The sequence below is a fragment of the Suillus discolor genome, assembly GCF_016758755.1.
Source record: "Suillus discolor strain FC423 chromosome Unknown F5147scaffold_34, whole genome shotgun sequence".
NCBI classification, from domain to species: domain Eukaryota; kingdom Fungi; phylum Basidiomycota; class Agaricomycetes; order Boletales; family Suillaceae; genus Suillus; species Suillus discolor.
This window is the reverse complement of record NW_024541281.1, coordinates 362,678-381,890: the sequence shown is the minus strand read 5'-3', so window position 1 is coordinate 381,890 and position 19,213 is coordinate 362,678. Positions and strand designations below refer to the sequence as shown.

General features: G+C 48.2%; 11 protein-coding genes across 11 annotated transcripts; 4 read left to right on the top strand and 7 right to left on the bottom strand.

Annotated features, from left to right (window-relative positions):
* Positions 1–18: 18 nt before the first annotated feature.
* Positions 19–1,331, bottom strand: F5147DRAFT_224712 (uncharacterized protein). Its single transcript, XM_041428694.1, has 5 exons — positions 1,186–1,331; positions 1,011–1,107; positions 815–959; positions 608–756; positions 19–557 (listed from the first exon to the last, which is right to left on the bottom strand). The coding sequence occupies exons 2-5, from the start codon at positions 1,075–1,077 to the stop codon at positions 334–336; spliced, it is 585 nt and encodes a 194-aa protein (XP_041291823.1). The 5' UTR covers positions 1,078–1,107; positions 1,186–1,331; the 3' UTR covers positions 19–333.
* A 53-nt stretch (positions 1,332–1,384) lies between these two features.
* On the top strand, positions 1,385–2,845 carry F5147DRAFT_700044 (maintenance of mitochondrial structure and function-domain-containing protein). Its single transcript, XM_041437663.1, has 5 exons — positions 1,385–1,493; positions 1,547–1,574; positions 1,625–1,855; positions 1,908–2,086; positions 2,139–2,845. The coding sequence occupies exons 1-5, from the start codon at positions 1,470–1,472 to the stop codon at positions 2,691–2,693; spliced, it is 1,017 nt and encodes a 338-aa protein (XP_041291822.1). The 5' UTR covers positions 1,385–1,469; the 3' UTR covers positions 2,694–2,845.
* A 577-nt stretch (positions 2,846–3,422) lies between these two features.
* On the top strand, positions 3,423–4,000 carry F5147DRAFT_224672 (uncharacterized protein). The gene has a single exon (XM_041428693.1). It carries the CDS (start codon positions 3,502–3,504, stop codon positions 3,922–3,924), a length of 423 nt encoding a protein of 140 aa, XP_041291821.1. The 5' UTR covers positions 3,423–3,501; the 3' UTR covers positions 3,925–4,000.
* A 458-nt stretch (positions 4,001–4,458) lies between these two features.
* Positions 4,459–5,444, top strand: F5147DRAFT_700037 (COX4, subunit IV of cytochrome c oxidase). The gene is made up of 4 exons (XM_041437662.1): positions 4,459–4,747; positions 4,898–5,032; positions 5,095–5,181; positions 5,241–5,444. The coding sequence occupies exons 1-4, from the start codon at positions 4,516–4,518 to the stop codon at positions 5,288–5,290; spliced, it is 504 nt and encodes a 167-aa protein (XP_041291820.1). The 5' UTR covers positions 4,459–4,515; the 3' UTR covers positions 5,291–5,444.
* A 1,459-nt stretch (positions 5,445–6,903) lies between these two features.
* Positions 6,904–7,240, bottom strand: F5147DRAFT_578671 (mitochondrial ATP synthase epsilon chain-domain-containing protein; the record flags this gene model as incomplete). Its single annotated transcript, XM_041431450.1, has 2 exons — positions 6,904–7,156; positions 7,209–7,240. 2 exons carry the CDS (start codon positions 7,238–7,240, stop codon positions 6,904–6,906), a joined length of 285 nt encoding a protein of 94 aa, XP_041291819.1.
* F5147DRAFT_224560 (P-loop containing nucleoside triphosphate hydrolase protein) lies at positions 7,198–8,581 on the top strand. The gene is made up of 6 exons (XM_041428690.1): positions 7,198–7,512; positions 7,570–7,646; positions 7,707–7,773; positions 7,833–7,934; positions 7,989–8,278; positions 8,346–8,581. The coding sequence occupies exons 1-6, from the start codon at positions 7,467–7,469 to the stop codon at positions 8,427–8,429; spliced, it is 666 nt and encodes a 221-aa protein (XP_041291818.1). The 5' UTR covers positions 7,198–7,466; the 3' UTR covers positions 8,430–8,581.
* F5147DRAFT_224561 (phosphotyrosine protein) lies at positions 8,582–9,511 on the bottom strand. The gene has a single exon (XM_041428691.1). It carries the CDS (start codon positions 9,222–9,224, stop codon positions 8,733–8,735), a length of 492 nt encoding a protein of 163 aa, XP_041291817.1. The 5' UTR covers positions 9,225–9,511; the 3' UTR covers positions 8,582–8,732.
* Positions 9,512–9,701: 190 nt separating this feature from the next.
* F5147DRAFT_700026 (P-loop containing nucleoside triphosphate hydrolase protein) lies at positions 9,702–11,782 on the bottom strand. Its single transcript, XM_041437661.1, has 7 exons — positions 11,679–11,782; positions 11,545–11,610; positions 11,433–11,486; positions 10,633–11,383; positions 10,317–10,575; positions 10,227–10,269; positions 9,702–10,170 (listed from the first exon to the last, which is right to left on the bottom strand). Exons 1-7 carry the CDS (start codon positions 11,684–11,686, stop codon positions 10,158–10,160), a joined length of 1,194 nt encoding a protein of 397 aa, XP_041291816.1. The 5' UTR covers positions 11,687–11,782; the 3' UTR covers positions 9,702–10,157.
* Positions 11,783–12,069: 287 nt separating this feature from the next.
* On the bottom strand, positions 12,070–13,639 carry F5147DRAFT_700024 (uncharacterized protein). Its single transcript, XM_041437660.1, has one exon. It carries the CDS (start codon positions 13,398–13,400, stop codon positions 12,183–12,185), a length of 1,218 nt encoding a protein of 405 aa, XP_041291815.1. The 5' UTR covers positions 13,401–13,639; the 3' UTR covers positions 12,070–12,182.
* Positions 13,640–14,425: 786 nt separating this feature from the next.
* On the bottom strand, positions 14,426–17,350 carry F5147DRAFT_837738 (oligomeric complex COG6). Its single transcript, XM_041444091.1, has 11 exons — positions 16,887–17,350; positions 16,707–16,837; positions 16,461–16,658; positions 16,240–16,407; positions 15,849–16,188; positions 15,661–15,797; positions 15,535–15,610; positions 15,229–15,486; positions 15,085–15,177; positions 14,966–15,034; positions 14,426–14,914 (listed from the first exon to the last, which is right to left on the bottom strand). The coding sequence occupies exons 1-11, from the start codon at positions 17,304–17,306 to the stop codon at positions 14,591–14,593; spliced, it is 2,214 nt and encodes a 737-aa protein (XP_041291814.1). The 5' UTR covers positions 17,307–17,350; the 3' UTR covers positions 14,426–14,590.
* A 13-nt stretch (positions 17,351–17,363) lies between these two features.
* On the bottom strand, positions 17,364–19,167 carry F5147DRAFT_637336 (mitochondrial pyruvate dehydrogenase E1 component beta subunit). Its single transcript, XM_041432941.1, has 6 exons — positions 18,960–19,167; positions 18,625–18,897; positions 18,238–18,576; positions 18,053–18,181; positions 17,741–17,989; positions 17,364–17,687 (listed from the first exon to the last, which is right to left on the bottom strand). The coding sequence occupies exons 1-6, from the start codon at positions 18,999–19,001 to the stop codon at positions 17,526–17,528; spliced, it is 1,194 nt and encodes a 397-aa protein (XP_041291813.1). The 5' UTR covers positions 19,002–19,167; the 3' UTR covers positions 17,364–17,525.
* Between the last annotated feature and the right edge of the window lie 46 nt (positions 19,168–19,213).

Below are 19,213 nucleotides of genomic sequence, written 5' to 3'. Positions count from 1 at the left end.
TCTATTATAGGCAGTTCCTCGCCGTTGACATCGCCCTTCTGTGTGTGATCTGTAAGAGTCGCTTCTAAGACAGAAGTTTGTTCCGCGTCATCCAGCTCTCTAGGGCTCGGAGGAAAACGATCGCCTTGAGGCAAATCGGAAATAGGAGACACTAATACTTCATCGTGATCGGCGTGTGGGGAGTTGGGGGAGGAAAGGCTATCATCTTCACAACTGTGAAGCGAGACTACAAAAGATGACCAATCTGAAAAAGAATAGCAGCCAAAACCGAGGGTGGGACGTCGAAGCACCTTGGGCATATTTAACATACATGTTCGTTAAGAAGACAGAAGATCAGACCTCGCTGAATGCTCCAAGCTCTGTATTGGAGAGATTTGGTGCTGCAATGAGCTCACCGACGTCCTCGATAAATGACTCTTCGGGATGAACCGAAGATGATGGGTCAGTGATGGGATCTGGGTTTACCAACTGAAGTTTCAATGACACGCTAGCCTGGTATGTGGAAGGTTCTCCATCCCGCCCTCGTACGTGCACATGTCTCAAATTTTGTGAGACGACTGAAAAACTGTGAGTAAATGTTTATGATGACTTATAAGAGCCGCAGGACCTTTTGTTTCTGTTGATGTAGGTAACTGCACATGGTCACGAGATGATGCAATCGGCACGTCCTTGCACAGCCAACTCAGCATGCCGCACGATAACAATGTATGTTTTGCTATCACGTTAATGCATATAGACCAATCCTCCCTCACTAAGCTATTGAAGAGGGGTCTGTTGAACTATGATCATCCACACGATAGGTAATGTCACTTACAATTCAAATGACTCATTCCAGGCGTACTTTCCGGGGGTGGAGACTTGGGTTCGCTTGCGAACAGTGTCGACGCCGACCTCCACGTAGCATTTATAAGGCCCAGGCGGGAATTCTGGATCGTCTGGTTCTATGGAAACGCTGATATCTAAGTGGCACGGTGAGCATCCTGTAGAGTGTATCGTTGCGATTTACTTGCCAGAAACCTGGATATGGTAGTAAAGTTTCCGCCTTCCACCATACGATCGCATTGGGAGAGAATCCATCTATAGAATGTGGCAGCAACTGGTTATACACTAGGGTAGAACAGTTTTTAAGGGACGAGGAGTCACATCTTGGTCAGACGGTATGTAGTATGTCCCGTGAGCACGCACAGCAATGGTTTGATGCCTTCCCAGGGTCGTTCGTAGAACAGGTACTGCCAGTGTTTGGATAAAAGTTACACATAAATTCTGGCAACGTTCGGAAAGTGATCCTGATTAAAATCCATCTTCAACAGAATCAGTAAGTCAATTCATTGGCAGAACGGGTAAGTAGGATAATAAAAGTGCCTCACAGCAACTGCCCTAATGAGATTCCGCACAAATATATGTCAACACAACGCGCGTCCGTACAGTGCACGCGGTCATGAAGGCCTTTAGCTTTAGCACTTTAGATCATGGTGGCATCAACAAGTGAGCAGGTGAGTCGTAATGTTTAACACGCTGAATATTGTGATACTTATTTAATTTACAGTTAACAGCACTTGCTGGAACGACAGTTGGTGAGCAACCGCTCGTTCGAAAACCCCCCGCATATACTTAACACCTCCAGTCGTTCACCCATTGGTCCTACTCTCTGTTACTGATCACCATGCGCGCACTGTTTCGCGCACCTCATCAAAGCGTGTTGTCGGCGTTCTTTTGGGCCAGGACAACGGCAAGACCGTTAACGTTGCCAATTCATTTGGAATCCCGTTCGAGGAGGATGAAAGAGATAGCAAGACGTGGTTCCTAGACCATAACTATATTGAGGGGATGTACGATATGTTCAAGAAAGTCAATGGTACGTTCCTCTTTACCTGAGCAACCATCATAGATGCTATGTGAAATTACAGCAAAGGAGCGGATGATCGGGTGGTACCACACGGGGCCAAAACTACGAGCTTCGGACCAGGAAATTAATGATCTTTTTAAGCGGTACATCGCGAAACCAGTGATGGTTATCGTTGATGTACGACCGCAGGCCGTCGGAATCCCGACGGATGCGTATTTTGCAGTAGAAGAGATCAAAGACGTATGCCTTCCCTCCTTTGCTATCTATGCTCGTACCGATTTTATGGCTTCAGGATGGCACAGAAACACGGAAGACATTCCTTCACGTCCCTTCTGCAATTGAGGCTGAGGAAGCTGAGGAGATCGGTGTCGAACATCTCCTACGCGATATCAAAGACTCAACCACCACCACCCTCTCAACACGCGTTTCTGAGCAACTCGCATCACTTCAAGGTCTTCAATCCCGACTACGAGATGTGCACAAGTATCTGCTAGATGTTGCAGCTGGTACGATGCCAGTCAATCACCAAATTATTTATCACCTGCAAGATGCACTCAACCTACTTCCTGACCTGAGCAATCCGGTGACAACACAGAGCTTCGCATCGAGCACAAATGATCAACTACTCGTGGTGTATCTGAGTAGTCTTCTACGTGCTGTCATCGCGTTACATGCTCTGGTGGACAACAAGGCCACGATAGGGCGAGCAGAGCAAGAAGAAGGCATAGATGAGAAAGACAAGGACAAAAAGACGGTCAACGGCGACTCTAAAAAGTCGGAAGATGCCAAGAAGGATGCAGAAAAGGGAAAGGACTCGAGTAAGAAGGACGCAGACAAGGGACTATAATTCAGTCGCCAAATGTTCTATCATTACTATCACCGGCACGACTCCATATTGCTGTGCAGAAGCACATTTAGTTTTCCCTAAATGGTCGAACATGTGATGAGCACGTGCCCGATGAAGTGCCGTTTGTGATTATGGAAGCGCTTTTCTTTTTTCATTCACTACCTTGAGGCATTTTTTTGTGTCCTCCTCCTCTTTACTCCGTAACCTTTCGAAGAAAAGTACGTCGGATCTTGTCTTGGATGTATACCTTGTCCAACATGCTTGTCGCGTCGAGACCATCAACGGCTGCGTCAATCGTGCACGGACCCCTAACATTGATTTTTCCTTGACAGATTTTTTATACGACATGTCTGGCGCTCGTGGATGTTTCAACTGTGGAGGCTGTGCGTGGTGTTTCCGTGTTGTTTGTTCCCTGGCTTTTCAACATTCCCTCGTCGATATGGCGAAGGAAAGGCCTGTAGCCATTGCTTTCCTTTCGTTCTTATTTACATTGTCGATTTTCTCGGTGCTGACGTGGATCGCTATGTTCTTTTGCTCATATCTACCGATGACACATGTTATCATCGACGACTCGCACAAAATCGCAATATATTGCATTGCTCGTCCCAATTATCTGCCTCGCTTGGTTCCGTACCTCCGATCTTCATGAAGACAGTCGGCCATCAAGCTGCTAACTGCCCCAAAGCAGGGACTCCCACTTGGTAATTATTGATCTTGTTTATGCCGTGCTTCGTCTCATATCCACTCACCTTGTTTAGCTATAACTGTATGTTATTTTCATTGTTGAGTCCACTCTTACACGGTGTTCATGATTTCTGCAGGTGGCTTGGAGGGTCATGTTTCTCGTGATTGCACGATGGAAGTCAAGGCCAAGTCTTGCTACAAATGTGGTCAAGAGGGTCACATTGTATGTTTTCTGAGGATGTTGGTCAATCTTTTTACTCATTGGATTCAGTCTCGCGATTGCCCTGACGCCGGTGCAGGCGGCGGCGGCGGCAGCTATGGTGGGGGATTTTCCAGCCAGGAGTGCTACCGCTGCGGCAAACCCGGCCACATTGCGCGCGCATGTCCTGAGGCCGCAGGAGGCAACTCTAGCTACGGAGGCGGAGGCGGAGGCGGAGGCAATTATTCTGCTTTTGGTGGCGGAGGCTCGAAGACTTGGTTTGTCTCTATTATGTCCATCTTACATTGTACTAATTCGCCATACACAGCTATACCTGCGGTGGTGTAGGTCATCTGTCACGCGACTGCGTTCAGGGCTCTAAGTGCTATAACTGCTCGGGCGTGGTACGTTGCTCTGCATATAAATGGTTCTTTGGTTCACATCCGCCGATTTAGGGCCACATCAGCCGTGACTGCCCTCAACCTCAGAGGCGCGCCTGCTACACGTGTGGTTCAGAAGGGTGAGCATGTCCAGATGTCCTCATGTTCCTCTTGTTAATCCACATCTTAGCCACATTTCTCGTGATTGTTCCGGTACGGCCGCTGAGGGTGCTTGAGTGATGCGATATCCATGTATTCCTAGCTGCTTAATGTCGATCTCTTTCTGGTTTGCTGTTGAAGTGTTTGGATCAGTTACTACGTACTCCGTTCGCGTATATGTTTGCAGAATACTGGCAGTTATTTGAAGCACACCATTAATATCATTGTACCAGTTCATGCATGTCAGTACTTTTCAGGAGGTTTGCAGGGTGTATACTGCTAACCCGGTTCACGCCGATTGTGTGCTGCTCAGCCGAGCTTATTTTTTCCACGACCTGTTATTCGCTAATTTCCACTAACTCTCTCCTCCGTCTACCGACACTCGCTTTCATTGTCCTCCATGCAAGCCATTCGCCTGGTGCGCCCTAGAGTCTCCTTACGCCGTCTGGCTACCATCGCTCAGGTGCCCACGTCCGGACCCTCGTCTGTGACCGCGTCTGTTATTCCTCTCTCTAACGTTGAGGCACAATGGGAAAATATGTCTAAGGGCGAGCAGACAGTTGTCCACAGGCAGCTCGAGGAGTTGCAGAAGAAGGACTGGAAGACGCTCTCTTTGGACGAGAAAAAAGCTGGTGCGTGTTGTTGTCCTTCCGCTCTTCGGCTGCTCCCGTTGACGGGTCTTCTGATGTCCTTTTGGCCTATTATTTTATACTAAATCGCGCATTATCGTGACGTTGGGGTCGATGAAACACTATTCTTTTTGGCGTAATGTGCATCAATAGCATACTATGTTGCCTTTGGCCCGCATGGTCCCCGAGCTCCTGTCAGCCCACCTGGCCAGGGCTTTAAGGTTTTCCTTGGCACCATGGGCCTTGTAGGTGTCGCTGGATTGCTCACCTTGGCTATCCGTTCACAGTGTAGGTTTTTTCTCGTTTTTCTTGTATGCTTGATCTCTAATACATGTACTCCTGGACCTTAGCTCCACCTCCACCGAAAACGATTACACGCGAATGGGAGGAAGCAAGCAATCAACGTGCACTCGAGCAAAAGTCGAACCCTATCACCGGTCTGTCTCTCCGTCTGGATGTGTGTTTTCGTCGTGCTAATATCCTGCTCGCCGTACAGGCATATCATCGGAAGGGTACTCTGGAAAGGGCTACGTGGTGTCGAAATAAATGCACTTTGGGTTTACTTTTCTACTGCTTATGCGCGCACTATGGACATTGTTCTGTGTGTCTGCTATGAAGAGAAAAGACTTACATTATACCGTAGAGTCTACCTTCCTTTTCTTTACTTCTGCAATTGCAAAACTGCATCTGTTGGAATCCATTTTGGTGTGCGATCAATGCGGCAATGCTATTTAAGTTGTGCAGACATCAAGAAAGGCATTGTTTGCGGCGCTTAGCATGGTAACCTTGGGTTTATAGATCAATACGTAGAAAATAACCAAAGCTAATGAACGACGACAAGTGCGGCAAAGCTAGGCTGGGTAAACGGGTAGACAGGCAAGCCATATGAATTTCCGCGGTTCAATCTGCTCGGAGCACATCATTCTACGCCACCCGACATTCAGCACTATAGCCACTCAATGACATCACCATGCACTACGAAACAAGGGTTGAAAGGCAGTGAGAGGCGTGTCGAATGCAAGCCACAAAAAATGCAAGCGGACCGACGGGTAGCGAGCAACCGACAAAGTTCTTCAAGGCACCTAGCCAACAGGTCTAATGCATCCATGGCACCAGCCTCCGCTTGGCAATTGTAACATTACTAGTCGTGCAGTGCACGGTCAGATCATCTCGATGTCATGATGCTCAAAGGCAATCAAAGAATGAATGATAGATTATTTTATAGTCCTTCCGTAGGCGGGCAAGGCACAGGGGTACCACTGCCAACTCCGACCCGAGACCTCGCTCGAACTGTGAGTCTCAATGAGTGCTTCCCCGACGGGTGGTTCCGATCTGAGGTGTCACCTCAGTATGACCATAGCACTAGCCAAACAATGCACGCACCATAGCAAGAGTTTGCGCCTGCAAACGTATCCAATCACTACCAATGATTCATGTGGGCACTGCTGAACCTTCTTTGTTGAATGTTATATTACACTGGGGCTGTAAAACTTCATCCTTGGAACGTATGATGTGATGGAGACTAGTAACGAGATATTTCAAGTGTGACACTTGTTGCATTTAGGGATATATTGCGGGACCGATGAGCGAAGCTGAAACAACCCTTAGACACAACAGTAAAATACCATCTCGCACCCAAAAATCGGTGCCCGCAACCTGATGGACTGCAGCGGCAGTGGGCTCCAGATGGATCCGATGATACACCAGTGACACGGACAAACAAGCATTGCTTAGCGGGTTCTGAATCTGCGTCGGAGATAATGAATTTTCACACTCGCCGTCTTGTGAAATCGTTTCAAATTGAAGTCCGCATGATAAGACAGACCTGCGCACTCTGGTTGTTGTTATGCATTCCATAATCACCTCCCGCGGCCCATTGTATGAGGCAGGGACGTAAAACGTCGGAGTAAGCCATGTGGTGGTAAAACCCCCAGCCACCAACGATGGAGCGGCTTGCGAGCCAAGGAATACAGACAGCACAAGAGACCCGGCGTAACACGCATCAACGTTCATTGAAAAAAAAACCTCTTCTCGGGATAGGCAAACCGGTCACTGATCGGACACCACGGGGGAGACCTCCTGCAAATCTATTTCGGATATATAATCACATTGGGAATCAAGGCATTCCGTCGCTAGTCAAGCAAAATGCCGACGTTCAACTAGACCGCAGCGCTTTTCTCTATTTCTTGCCCTCCTCGGAGTTCAGGAGTACCTGTGTGGAACAATACATCATCAGAGATGCGCCGGTCAAGATTGAACACGTATGAAGAGCGCACCTGCGGTCCACCAACACCATTTTCCCATTGTTGGTATTTTAGAGCGGTCGTACCTCTCTTCTCAGCCACGACACGCTCAGACTCTTTCAACGACTGTCGAACAGCCCGTGCGGTGATTTGGGCATATTTGTTGTACCTTTAGAGACGTGTCAATGAATGGAGATAGACAGAGTCTACTGAATACGAACGTGAAAAAGTTTCGCCAAGTTGCACTGCTCATTGTGGAGGACGTTGAAGTTGAAGAATACTGTTCGCGAAATTCTGGTGCAGTCAAACGCTGAGAGCTTCCGGAAATGTCCGTTCATCATGGATTGCCTAATGTGGTTATTCATTTGGAACTATGGGGGGCCGTTGCTCATACGTCCACTCTCACCCTTTGCTTGGTTCCCTAATTGTTGTACTTGTTTTTCTAGACTATCCCAAAGAACACGAAACATAGAGCCCTAATGACAGGAATTACTTGGCACTATGTCCTGAAATTTATCATTACAGGTGTGTCACGCTTGCATTCCGGTAAAGGGTTGATTGCTCAATAACCGCATTCACAAGGCGATGCTGGCGTTGGCAAGTCATCTTTACTCGTTCGCTTGACAGACCAGCGTTTTCTTGCAAACCCCGACCCAACTGTGCGTGGCTTTTCACATGCCTGATAGGTTGAATCTGACACAAACACCCGTTACCCCTAGCTAGGAGTAGAATTTGGCTCCAAGCTAATTGAGATACCCGAAGAAGGGAAGATTGTCAAGCTTCAATGTCCGTCTCCTTTCCCGGTTTCCCCTGACACGTATTTCATGTAGTGGGTTATTATGTAGGTTGGGATACTGCTGGAACCGAGTCCTTCAGGTCGATTACACGGTCATACTACCGTGGTGCCGCGGGCTGTTTATTAGTCTATGACGTGACATCCCGCAAAAGTGCGTCCAGTATGACCGATTCATCCCCGGTCGTCTACTAATCATCTTACACAGGTTTTACTAACGCGCAGTCATGGCTTGCAGACGTACGAGAGCATGCTGACCCTCATTTAACTTGCATACTGGTCGGAAATAAAATTGATCTATGCGATGAGGAAGGAGAAGACTCATCGAGTCGACGAAGAGAAGTTTCAACGGATGAAGCGAACGAATGGGCGAGAAAGGAGGGGTTGCTATTCTTGGAAGCAAGCGCAAAATCAGGGAGCAACGTTGATACGGCATTTGAGACAGCATCGCGCGATATTCTCCATAAGATCAAGCATGGCGTTTTTGATGATGATCGAGTGAGTGTTATTTCAAGTCGACAACCAATTGACATCTTCCATCTCTGACATCATGTTGGTCTATTAGTCTCCAGGAGTGAAGCTGTCAAAGCCAACAAATGGAAGCGTGGCCCTGAATGGAGCCTCAAATAAACAGGGATGCTGTTCGTGATGACATATATTATATGCAACATTATACATAAAGTTGCTGTACTCTACTCTACTGTGGTTATGGGACTATAGTTATTACTCTGTATTGCCGAAGATGCGCAGAATTATGAGACTCGTACTGTATCTGAAATGTTCAATGAAATCCTGCGCTAGGGGGTCCTGGGCATACAGATGATACAGAACTTTTGCGTATGTGTAAATGCAAGGGAGTGATGCAAGCTTTGTCAAATAATCTTCTAACACGCCTCTGATGGCCGTCGGAAGCACATGTGTCCATATTTCCTGCCCTCTGCAACTATCATGATCAACGCCGCAAGTTGTCTGCATACTCCTGCAGCTGCTGTACAAATCCAAAATTGGGTTCGGCAGATCTTCGTCTCGTTTTGATGTATTGGATAGCTTGTGCTGGAGTCCAGCCGTACTCCGATATGAGAAATGCACAAACCACGCTTGTGCTGCGGCTCACTCCCTCCATGCAGTGCACAAGAATCCGTGCATTGGGATCGTGCAGTGCGCTGCGGATGAAGGCAGTTGCAGATGGAAGGTGGGCGGCGAGCTCGGAGAATGGAAGATCCTCGAGAGGGTATTGAGCACGATGTATGGGTAGATCATGTGGTATTGCGACGTATCCACGCATTGCGGAGAGGATGTGGGTTATACCCAGCGTGGCGAGGGCGGCAGGGTTCTCTGCGAAGGAGAGGTCTGAGACATATAGTCTTGGTAATATTTCTGATGCACCAGGAGTTCGGAGCTGGTAAGGGATTTGGGACATGGGTGATGGTGACCAGTTGGACATGTTAGAAGGGTGACTGCCGTTAAGTGATGACAGTGTGAGCCTCTCCAGGTGCTAGAATATATATAAGCATAATGGGAAGCAAGCGAAGGTGGGACGCAACCAGCAAGTGTGGATGTACTCAAATGTAGGAAGGACTGTTTAAAACACGACTCACCATGACAACTTTGACAAGCGCAGCAGAGAGTGTACAAGTTTAGAATTTGTTAAATTGAAGGAAGAAAGTGGTTCGGGTAAGAGGAGTAGTATTGGTGCGAGAATAGTACCACGGGGCAGAGACCCTTACTAGATTAGCCGACCGAGATCGATGGCCTCTTTATGAACGTAGTAGGTAAGAAATTAGCAGACAAACAGCCTTGCGTAACTGTTAGAGATTTGCCCGATCCTGAGCCGATACCAGGATAGAACGGCGTCCTCAGCGGACGTCGGGAAGGCACGGCTCTTGGGCGGGGTTGGTCAGACTCAGGCTTAGTGATTTCGATAAGGGGAAGCAGAGCTTTTGGTTGGACTAAAGTAGGACAAAGTCTGTACACTGTGAGAGATATAATGAACAGCCTTGCGCGACCTCGATCATCAAATGGAATTTTTATCCACACTGGCAGGTTCAGGGACGACTAAACAAGCGGGGCTATGCATGACACCACAGTACTGCTCCGAACCAATGGATCTTGTCCCCGGCTATTGTCCCTCAGGAAAGCCGTATCTGGGGCCCAAGTGCAGTGCAACGTGTAGAAAGATTTCCACAAACAGGTAAGATATGTATGCAGCTAACACACAATGCGAAAAAGGAGAAGTAGGAAAAAAATTGAAACATAAGCTTGGCAGACCCAAAACATTTTACATGGCATACTGTCAAAAAAATTTCGCGATCATAGAATGGACGTAACAATTTCGGAGCAGCATCGTAACAGCCTGGCCTATAAAACAGAAGGCAATCTAAATGAGGTCGCTGGAAAAACACTTGTCAGAGCCCAGACCCAATCAATCCCGTAGTAAGAAACTCACGCGACATTAAGAGGCATCTCGTCAATTTGAGTGTTGTAGAATTCTGCCCGTAGTCTTAGCATTAATCATGCAGTAGCAAAATGCGCTCACGTTCAATATCCCTCAGCATTCTGACATCTTCTGTTGTCACAAAGTTGATGGCAACACCTTTACGGCCAAAACGTCCGCCACGACCAATGCGGTGAATGTAGTTCTCTCTGTTTGTCGGCAGGTCATAGTTGATAACTAGAGAGACCTGTTGCACGTCGATCCCACGGGCCAAGAGATCTGTCGTGATCAGGACACGAGATGAACCTGACCGGAACTCCTTCATCAAAACTTCACGCTGCTTCTGCTCCATGTCTCCGTGCTGGGCAAAAGATGCGATCAGATGGGACCTAACTGAGATACTACCGCAATTACTGACCATAGCAGATACTGTGAACTCACGCGAGTGCATCTTCTCCGTCAACCAGTCGACCTTCCGCCTTGTGTTGCAGAAGATGACGGCTTGCGTGATCGTTACAGTCTCGTAAAGATCGCAAAGAGTGTCCAACTTCCATTCCTCCTTCTCCACAGCGATGTAAAATTGCTTGATACCCTCGAGCGTCAATTCATCCCTTTTGACGAGAATCCGAACAGGGTCACGCATGAACTTCTTCGTCACTTCCAAAACGTCGGCGGGCATGGTGGCGGAAAGGAGTACTACTTGAGTCTCCTGCGGTAGAAGCTGGAACAGCTCGTAGATTTGGTCCTTGAACCCACGGGACAACATCTCATCAGCCTCGTCGAGACAGAAAATCTTGATGGTGTCAGTGCGGAGAGCTCTCCGGTTGATCATGTCATATACACGTCCGGGAGTGCCGACAACGACTTGCACACCTTCCTGGAGCTTGGCCATGTCCTCACGAACATTTGTACCTCCAACACATGCATGACATTCGATGTTCATGTAGTCACCGAGCGCAATAACAACTTTCTGGATCTGTTGAGCCAGCTCGCGGGTGGGCGCTAAAATAAGGGCTTGGCATCCTTTGATGGACATATCCAACTGCTGAAGAATGGAGATGGAGAACGTGGCGGTCTTGCCGGTTCCAGATTGTGCTTGAGCAATGACGTCGTGACCCTTTACAACGGGGACGATAGCACGCTGCTGAATCGCGGAGGGCCTCTCAAAACTACGAAATATTGACGATATAACAATGATCAAAGGCTGAATGCACCTACCCGTAAGCGTAGACACCACGGAGAAGCTCAGCCTTCAAATCCATGTTGTCGAAGCTATTTGACACCGCATCAGAATTTGATTCTGCAAGATCGCAGCATCCGTTTGACGCACTTATCTACGACCTGGTCCCAGTTGGACTCGATCTCATTCTCTGCAACATCCTGGAGCGCTTCTTCTCTAAACCCACACGAGCGATATATTAGTAAACACACAAAATTGCATCGGCAGTAGGACGGATTGCTTACGCTGACATGAGTATAGTCTATTTTTTGTATCCAAGGCTCGACTACTGTAGTCGATTATGCTTGGAATGTAGTGGGTTGTGTCCGGTGAGCGTAATCGATTGACTTCTGCGAACTGATCAAATTTTCCGCATCTTCCTTGGGTCGGTGGCTGAAGCGGCCAAAGCCGACATTTTTGAAACTCCGATCTTTATGGACTTCCACATGGCAAGTGTCGGTTGGTGAGACGAAACGTCCAATGAAGGCCTACGTCCTTTCACAACTTGACAAGTATCGCTTGGATTGTATTTGACATGAAGGCTATGTACGTCTGTAATGTTTTACAAAGACAGACATAACACTGCAAATGAGCATCGCTTTCACGTCAACGTTGAGTATCTCCTTATGGACCACATTGATCTGACAAATCGAATAGCATATATCTCATGACCTCCGGTTAAAACATACGTGACTAGCTTACAGTACAAGCAATAGCTGACGAGTCCAATATGTATCACATGACGTTCGTTATACTCTTTGGACCGACCAACCCTCCCATCCTTCCCTTTTCCCAATGCATGGTCCTTCCTGCAACTTGAACGCAACGCCATCCAATTTGGCCATGATTTTCGCGGTGATGACAGCGGCAGCTGGCGGTGCCCAGCTTGCCGCTACGCACTTCAGCTTTCCGTGCCCAAAGGCATACAGCTGGTCCCTTTTAGGAGCGGCATGGCTCGAGTGAAACCGCATAGGATTGAAGGATTCTGGATCACTTCCGAAGAGAGGCGATTTGTGTGCCTCTTCGATGTCTGCTACATCTATGGATGGGACGAACGGTCGCTTCCACCATGGGACGACCACGGCACGAGTGATGTGACGAGTCGGGGGGTAGAGTCGGAGAACCTCACAGATGATTGCCTCTGCACTAGGCTGCGCTCCTGTCTCTTCGTTTGCGAAGGCGCGGAACTGATCGTCAGTGGGGTTCTCGTTGTATGAGATAAATGCATCGCGTAGCAGACTATCGCGGTTAGAATATACCACCGCAATTGCTGCTACGCGCCACATTGTTTCATATGCGGGGATGATGAGATTGAGAGGATTGGTTCGGTCTGGAACCCATCTGATGATGTGATGGTTGATGCGATCGAGCACTTCTGTAGTGAGAGTAGTGCTCGATTTGGATTGTGCCCAACGGTCGTTGATGGCCTTTGTCACAAATGCCACGTCCACGGGGTCAAGATCTTCGATATCTGTGCCCAGCAGACCTGCCAATACGACACTGAGCGTGACAGACTGCACGAAGGTGGCGTAGTCGAGGCTCTTTACGTCAAGGAATCTGTTCACGCAGATTTCAGCGACGTCAACGAGCCTCGACCATCCATCTTTCGCGCTGACGGCGCCTATTAGGACTTTCGCTTCGCGAGTGAAGTTGTCATGGACGCCGGTATCGTCGCTGACAAAGGTGCTCGATATACCGAGCGCCTTCACCAAACGCTGGTTTGGTATGGATCTTGCGCGTAATAATGCGGGAGTAGGGACATCAGGAGGACTCAGTAATGTCCTGACGGCGCGGACACTGCTGTGTATCCTTGTCTTTGGGGTTGTGAAAGCTTTGGCGACGATTGCCGCGACTGCGACGGCAGCGGAGAAAATCAACATGATACTAGTATGAAGCATTGTGGGTGTCAACTGAATGAACTTCCATTCACCTGTTGCCTCAGTATTTATCCAGGCGGTTCGTACCATCTATTCTCCGATCGCTAGCTTTGGAACCATGTAACCTTCTGACTAGAGTTCAACACGTTCATGACTCGAACTCTGATATCACGCGGTTTTTTTCACAATCTAGAAGATGCTTTAATAGCCGCAGCTCGAGAACATTCGAGCTCGCGCCTACGGACTGTCAGGAAACGTTTACTTTGTTTACCCTTCCCATCATCAAAACTCTCACGGAATGGTGTTTTTGTAGGTGCACCGCATGCAACAATGACATCTATTATACATTTCTGTTACGTTCCGCAGCATGCAATTGTGACTATCAATTCATATCACTCAAAGTTCTCCTTATTCTGTTCCCGCTGATCCCTAATCCATTAACACGAGGTTTCCTGTACCGTGCAAAGAAGCAGTCTACCCCAATACTCCGTTTCATAGATATCCGTACCCCCTTTCAACCGTAGCTATCAGCATCAGATTTAGTTTCCCGTGCAAATATGACCTCACAGTACGTAGACAATCTGCCTGTAAAAGGACATTCATGTGGGCGTCATGATTTAGGCTCTAGAATCCCCTCATAGTCACCATGAGTGTTTACGTACGCCCTCCCTCTACATCAAGAAACGATGATACCTTCACAAGTCAGACTTACTTCCAACTCGGACTTGAGCTTGATCAGTCAAGTTCGATGCACTCCGGAGAGGTGAATCATCGCTGACGCGCTGACGTGTCGCGGCCGTCAAAAATAGAACAAGAAAGTCACATAAGTCCGCCTTTGATTATTCGCTGCGGAGTGGAATCTGGGAAAGTCATGTATGTAACTTCTCCGTGTGCCCTATTACATGTATCAGCCCTATTAGAGGAGTTACTAGGATGATGGGATCAGGAAGCACGTCCTGCCGTATTCAGTGGGCCTGAAGAGATCCCCAGTTCTTTTGATATGTTATCCCTCTGCACGTATCCATTGGTTATTCTTGAATATGATCTGGGATCCTGCCAGTGACGGAGAGACGGCGATGTGCTAATAAACGTGCCTACTTGCAGTGATATATTGTATCTGTTCAGCGGAAAATGCCTACCCTCAAACTCTTTTGAAATAGTACAAGGGTACTTATATCGTAGATCTGCAGGACGTCTGATTGTGATCACGATCTTATGTATCTAACTCAATACAGACATGCCGTTAACAAACGCTGCGGATCACCTTGAAGTGAGTTAGCTCAGTCCGCCGCGGATTCCTCACTCTCCTCTTCTAACCCGAAAATGGCCCACAACACTCCAGCCTGTCCAAACGGCCTCTCCATACCTAACAAGGTACTCGCTGCTTCATATCTATTCTCCGGTTTCCTCACTTCCTCGCAGAGTTGTGCGTAGGCTTTTGTCACGCGAGCCAGAGACACGCGGTGGATGGTAGAATGCAGGGATGGAGATGTTAACGCTGATAGACGTGGTGAATGCACAACCTCGGGACTGGAGAGCCAAAGAGAGAATCTCGCAAGGGTAGGTTGCAGCTTCTGCGCAGGAAGCACATGAGACAGCGGGTCCTGTAATCGGGTCTAGACATGCACGAGTTGTGAATAAGATAGTGAACTTACGGAAGGTGTCTTGGACTTGATAATGGTGACAGTGTCATATAACGAGGCATCTCTTAGAATGTTCTCGTACTGTATGACAGCTGAGTAAAATTGGACATAATATGAAGAAATAAACCTACATGCTCGTCCTCCAAAGACTTCACCCTTTCGTCGATTTTTTCTTGGATGGTGTGACGTTTCTCTGAAGTGAACTCGAACGCCTCCAGCACATTCTACTTCAATTAGCTAGCTGTGATAGGAGTGGAACAGGAGTGTGAACCTACCTGGAGGTAACACCAACAATTAAGCACGAACACCGCCCGATCCCACTGCGGGCGATACCTCGCCTTCTCCTCTGCTGCAGCGGCACACATTTCCATAGCAGGATCGAGCATCACATCTAGGATGCGGTTAAAAGTTTGTCCGGGCTCTGCAGTGGTGTCATCAAGAAGAGAGGAATCATAAACCTGCATGATTTCACGGAGCAGCTGGGCATGCTCTAGAATAGGGAGAGGTGGGGTCAAAGATGGGTCGTCTGAGTCCTGATAATTGCTTGAATAACATGACACAACTCATTGTAAATAACTTACCAAGGGAATTCTAAGGAGTGCACGACCATGGGCTTCGATAGCGTCGAAGAAGACCTTGTAACTCACATCTGTGATTCTACCAAGAAGAATAAGTATGTACCAAGTGGACGAGAGGAAGCAACTCACTCGCTCAGAGTCGTCGACAGAAGAGCATCCTCCCCGATAGTGCGCCGCATCGTAAGCATGTAGTATTGCAGTAGATTTGCAACTTTGTACGAGACGATACTACTTTCTTGCGAACGTACAGTCTGCTGCACGCGCACCTAGGAACACGCATGAAATCCAGTTTGTTGTACGACAAATGGCAGACAGACCTTGAGCGGCACGCACAACTTTGTTACTGCAGAGTTAAGCAATTCCTTCACCCATCCCTCTTCTTCACTTCCTTTGAATGTCCGTACAGCACCAACCATTCTCCTTGCTTTGCTGTCGTCATTTTGCCCTCCAAGACCAAACAGGCTTTCCAGAAATTCACATTCTGCGGCGATAGCCTGGTGAACCCAAGCAAGCATATCACCAACATATCTGATAGGATCATGTGCATGCAATTCAATGGGACGCGGAAGACCTGACGGGCCACCTCGAGTCAATGCATCCAGAAATGCGCTTAGCAGACCTGTTTGGCGGGTCTGTGTCAGGAAAGTAAGAGCTTCGCTGTGGACAGATATTGAAGAGGTTAAAAATCTACCAATAGCGGGCACATACGAGAGTAACTCTGGACGCTGAGAGAGGCGAGAAATGGCTTGCTGCATAGTCGAGTCAACTTCCAGCTGGGCGTCACGCCCCATCTGGCGGAATTGAAAGGAACACCAGCGATATATCTTCTCGTAGCCTTGTTCAAGGTAGGAAGAAGTGGACACCATGATGTCCAGTCTGCAAGAGTGCTAGTCACATAAGATCACTGGGGATTACAGGATGTTACTTACCCAGCTTTCGTCGGTCCGTCTTCGCCTGACATGAGTACTCTGCAGTCATTACGGATACGCTCTGTCTTGTTCATTGCCTCAAAAAAGCGGGGGCCAATGGGAACATCTCGTGAGGTTATAGCTTCGGCCTCTTCATCACTTAGCGTGAAGCGGTTTAGGAAGAGCATGACAATAGATTTGCGCGTCTCAACCTCCTCCCTGTATTATCTGTTAGTAGAAATACCTTTCAAGGCACAAATATCATACCTTTCACTCCTCAAGCTCTCCGCGCGATCAAGTAGAGACTGGCTTGCTTCGCTTGATAGCCTCAGCTGCGTCTCGGCTTCGTCACAGGCAACGCGCATGGCAGCAACGTGATTCTGCAGCTCATCAAGTTTCTACAGCTTGATTAGACGATTCTCAATGATACGTCCAATCATCACACACTTGATCCACTTCGCTAAACGCTTGAAGAAATTGCTGGCTTCCTTGTGCAAGTTTGTTCTCCAGATCTCGGCGAAGATTCTTGCGTGCCCTCGACGCGGTCTCGTTCAAGCATGCACTGTCGTCCTGGACGGCTAGCCCAACGTCTACGTCTTCATCACTCCAATTATCGTCTGAATCTGTACCGTTTGTCTGCGCTTTGGAGTCTGATACTGACACTGTAGACTGGGTCCCATACAGCTCTGACAGCGTCTGGAGCGCTTCTGTTGTTGCTTCATCGGTAAAGTTTGTACCCAAGATTTTGCGCAGGCGGATTGTTATTGGATTCCGAGTCTGCGACGCAGAAGCTGGGGTGCCTGCATTTCGAGACGGAACAGACAAGGAACTGGGTGGAGGTACAGGCGAGCGTGCTTGAACGGACATGCAGTTTCAGTTCGGCAAAGTCACCACACATACGCAAAGACCTCAGAATTCATTTGCAAGGACCAATTCCACGAAATTTCTTGTACTTGTACGTCGAAATCAAAGCATTCATGGTGTAAATATAGCGCGTTCGTTGGTGAAGGACCATCAATGAAGATACCTAACGTAGAACGTAGCAAGTGATAAAGTCTTATGTATTACTAACAAGAAACCCGCCAATCAGTAGTGGTGCACCTCCTCACGCTCACGACCACGCATGGATGATGGTTCCGTGCCCTTGTAGTAGATGTCTGTCCAGAGGTCCTTGGTCAATGGCTCAGGGGATTGCTTAGCTTCCTCGACAGCCTGGTCAACCTCGGCCTTGGCGTCCTTGTCAAGTTGCTACGCGAACAAGATGATTAACATAATTCAATGAGAAACGAATGTCAACGGACCTTGAGCTCCTGCTCAGTGGCAAGACCCCACTCCTCGATATAGCGCTGGAGACCACGGATGGGATCCTGGGTGCTACGCATACGCTGAACCTCCTCACGGGTACGGTAAGTGGTACCGGGGTCGGACATTGAGTGACCGCCATAGCGGTAAGTGACAAACTCCATAAGGAGTGGGCCGTTGCCTTCCGTTACCCATTTGCGAGCGTATTGCACAGCGTGTCTGGAAGCGATGATGTCCATGCCATTGACCTGAAGACATTCGAAGATAAGTGAATATTTAAGCCCCGCAAGGATGAGAGAAAATGTGTTTACCTGGAGACCAGGAATCTTGTCACCACGAGTAAAGTATTCGGTGTTGGATGAACTGCGCTCGGCAGAGGTACCCATTCCGTACTTGTTGTTCTCGCAAACAAAGACAGCGGGGAGATCCCAAAGTTTAGCCTATGTGCAAGTATATTGATCAGACGGAGTTTATTCATGTCTTAAAACACTCATACCATGTTGAATGCCTCAAACACCTGTCCTTGGTTACTTGCACCATCACCGTAGAGGGCAAATGTTGCCGTGTTCTTGCCCAGGTACTTTTGTGCGAACGCGATACCAGCTCCTACGGGAACCTGGGCACCGACGATACCATTACCACCGAAGAACGAGGGAGTGAAGATGTGCATAGAGCCACCCTTGCCGTGAGACATGCCGGCCTGGCGCCCAAGCAACTCTGCAATAACACCCTTGATAGTGCCACCACGCATAACAGCGAAGGGGTGACACCGGTATGCAGTAATGACACGGTCTTCAGGCTTAATACCATACTCAAGACCAACGGAGACGGCTTCCTGGAAACATGGTCAATACTATGTTATCCAGCTAGGAATACTAAATACCTGGCCAATAGCTAAATGGCAGAAACCGCGGATAAGCTTGGCCTTATAAAGGGCATCAGCAGCCATTTCCATCCGGCGCATCGTTTGCATGTCCTTGTACATTTTCAGGAGCTCATCCTTTTTCACCTCAACCTCAAAAGATGGAGTCTCGCATCGATATGCACGGAAGGACTCCTCATGAAGTTTTACAGTAAATGGTTTTGAGTGGTCCTCGATGGTATCTTGCAGTTGAGTGGTGTCTGCGGACGTCTGAATGGCTCGCGCAAAGGCAGGCTGTGAAAGAAAGACACACGAAGTCAGTTTTCTCACAAAATAAGGAGACTGGCTGGACTGACAATACGGCGAGTAGCAGGACGGAACCGTGCAAGAGAAGCCATTGTTGAGGACGACGACGACGAGAACTAGGGAATGGAAAAGAGCTGTAAGAGAGGCGGACGTGTATGAACCGACGATAGAGACGCGAACTTTGACCTCCCAAAACTGAATACGTAAGTCGGGCTCGAGCGGAAGGAAATAATTATGTCTTGCACAGCCACAATCCACACCATGTCAAGGAATAATTCCTAATCGGCCGCCTGCAGAGCATTGG

What these genes read in the sequence shown, in the direction of transcription:
- F5147DRAFT_224712 (XM_041428694.1), bottom strand. Translation starts at nt 1,077, where the DNA reads ATGGATTCTCTCCCAATGCGATCGTATGGTGGAAGGCGGAAACTTTAC. An exon ending in TGGAATGAGTCATTTGAATT is followed by an intron (nt 757 to 814) that starts GTAAGTGACATT and finishes CCTCTTCAATAG; the next exon opens with CTTAGTGAGGGAGGATTGGT. An exon ending in TACATCAACAGAAACAAAAG is followed by an intron (nt 558 to 607) that starts GTCCTGCGGCTC and finishes ACAGTTTTTCAG; the next exon opens with TCGTCTCACAAAATTTGAGA.
- F5147DRAFT_700044 (XM_041437663.1), top strand. Translation starts at nt 1,470, where the DNA reads ATGGTGGCATCAACAAGTGAGCAG. An exon ending in TGGCATCAACAAGTGAGCAG is followed by an intron (nt 1,494 to 1,546) that starts GTGAGTCGTAAT and finishes TTTAATTTACAG; the next exon opens with TTAACAGCACTTGCTGGAAC. An exon ending in ACTTGCTGGAACGACAGTTG is followed by an intron (nt 1,575 to 1,624) that starts GTGAGCAACCGC and finishes TAACACCTCCAG; the next exon opens with TCGTTCACCCATTGGTCCTA.
- F5147DRAFT_224672 (XM_041428693.1), top strand. Translation starts at nt 3,502, where the DNA reads ATGATTTCTGCAGGTGGCTTGGAGGGTCATGTTTCTCGTGATTGCACG.
- F5147DRAFT_700037 (XM_041437662.1), top strand. Translation starts at nt 4,516, where the DNA reads ATGCAAGCCATTCGCCTGGTGCGCCCTAGAGTCTCCTTACGCCGTCTG. An exon ending in TTTGGACGAGAAAAAAGCTG is followed by an intron (nt 4,748 to 4,897) that starts GTGCGTGTTGTT and finishes GTGCATCAATAG; the next exon opens with CATACTATGTTGCCTTTGGC. An exon ending in CTTGGCTATCCGTTCACAGT is followed by an intron (nt 5,033 to 5,094) that starts GTAGGTTTTTTC and finishes CCTGGACCTTAG; the next exon opens with CTCCACCTCCACCGAAAACG.
- F5147DRAFT_224560 (XM_041428690.1), top strand. Translation starts at nt 7,467, where the DNA reads ATGACAGGAATTACTTGGCACTATGTCCTGAAATTTATCATTACAG. An exon ending in GAAGATTGTCAAGCTTCAAT is followed by an intron (nt 7,774 to 7,832) that starts GTCCGTCTCCTT and finishes GTTATTATGTAG; the next exon opens with GTTGGGATACTGCTGGAACC. An exon ending in GCGTTTTTGATGATGATCGA is followed by an intron (nt 8,279 to 8,345) that starts GTGAGTGTTATT and finishes TTGGTCTATTAG; the next exon opens with TCTCCAGGAGTGAAGCTGTC.
- F5147DRAFT_224561 (XM_041428691.1), bottom strand. Translation starts at nt 9,224, where the DNA reads ATGTCCAACTGGTCACCATCACCCATGTCCCAAATCCCTTACCAGCTC.
- F5147DRAFT_700026 (XM_041437661.1), bottom strand. An exon ending in AGTTCACAGTATCTGCTATG is followed by an intron (nt 10,576 to 10,632) that starts GTCAGTAATTGC and finishes TCTTTTGCCCAG; the next exon opens with CACGGAGACATGGAGCAGAA. An exon ending in AATGCTGAGGGATATTGAAC is followed by an intron (nt 10,270 to 10,316) that starts GTGAGCGCATTT and finishes GACTACGGGCAG; the next exon opens with AATTCTACAACACTCAAATT.
- F5147DRAFT_700024 (XM_041437660.1), bottom strand. Translation starts at nt 13,400, where the DNA reads ATGGTACGAACCGCCTGGATAAATACTGAGGCAACAGGTGAATGGAAG.
- F5147DRAFT_837738 (XM_041444091.1), bottom strand. Translation starts at nt 17,306, where the DNA reads ATGTCCGTTCAAGCACGCTCGCCTGTACCTCCACCCAGTTCCTTGTCT. An exon ending in CAGCGTCCAGAGTTACTCTC is followed by an intron (nt 16,189 to 16,239) that starts GTATGTGCCCGC and finishes ATCTGTCCACAG; the next exon opens with CGAAGCTCTTACTTTCCTGA. An exon ending in AGTCTTTGGAGGACGAGCAT is followed by an intron (nt 15,035 to 15,084) that starts GTAGGTTTATTT and finishes GCTGTCATACAG; the next exon opens with TACGAGAACATTCTAAGAGA.
- F5147DRAFT_637336 (XM_041432941.1), bottom strand. Translation starts at nt 19,001, where the DNA reads ATGGCTTCTCTTGCACGGTTCCGTCCTGCTACTCGCCGTATT. An exon ending in ACAAGATTCCTGGTCTCCAG is followed by an intron (nt 17,990 to 18,052) that starts GTAAACACATTT and finishes GAATGTCTTCAG; the next exon opens with GTCAATGGCATGGACATCAT. An exon ending in CCACTGAGCAGGAGCTCAAG is followed by an intron (nt 17,688 to 17,740) that starts GTCCGTTGACAT and finishes TTGTTCGCGTAG; the next exon opens with CAACTTGACAAGGACGCCAA.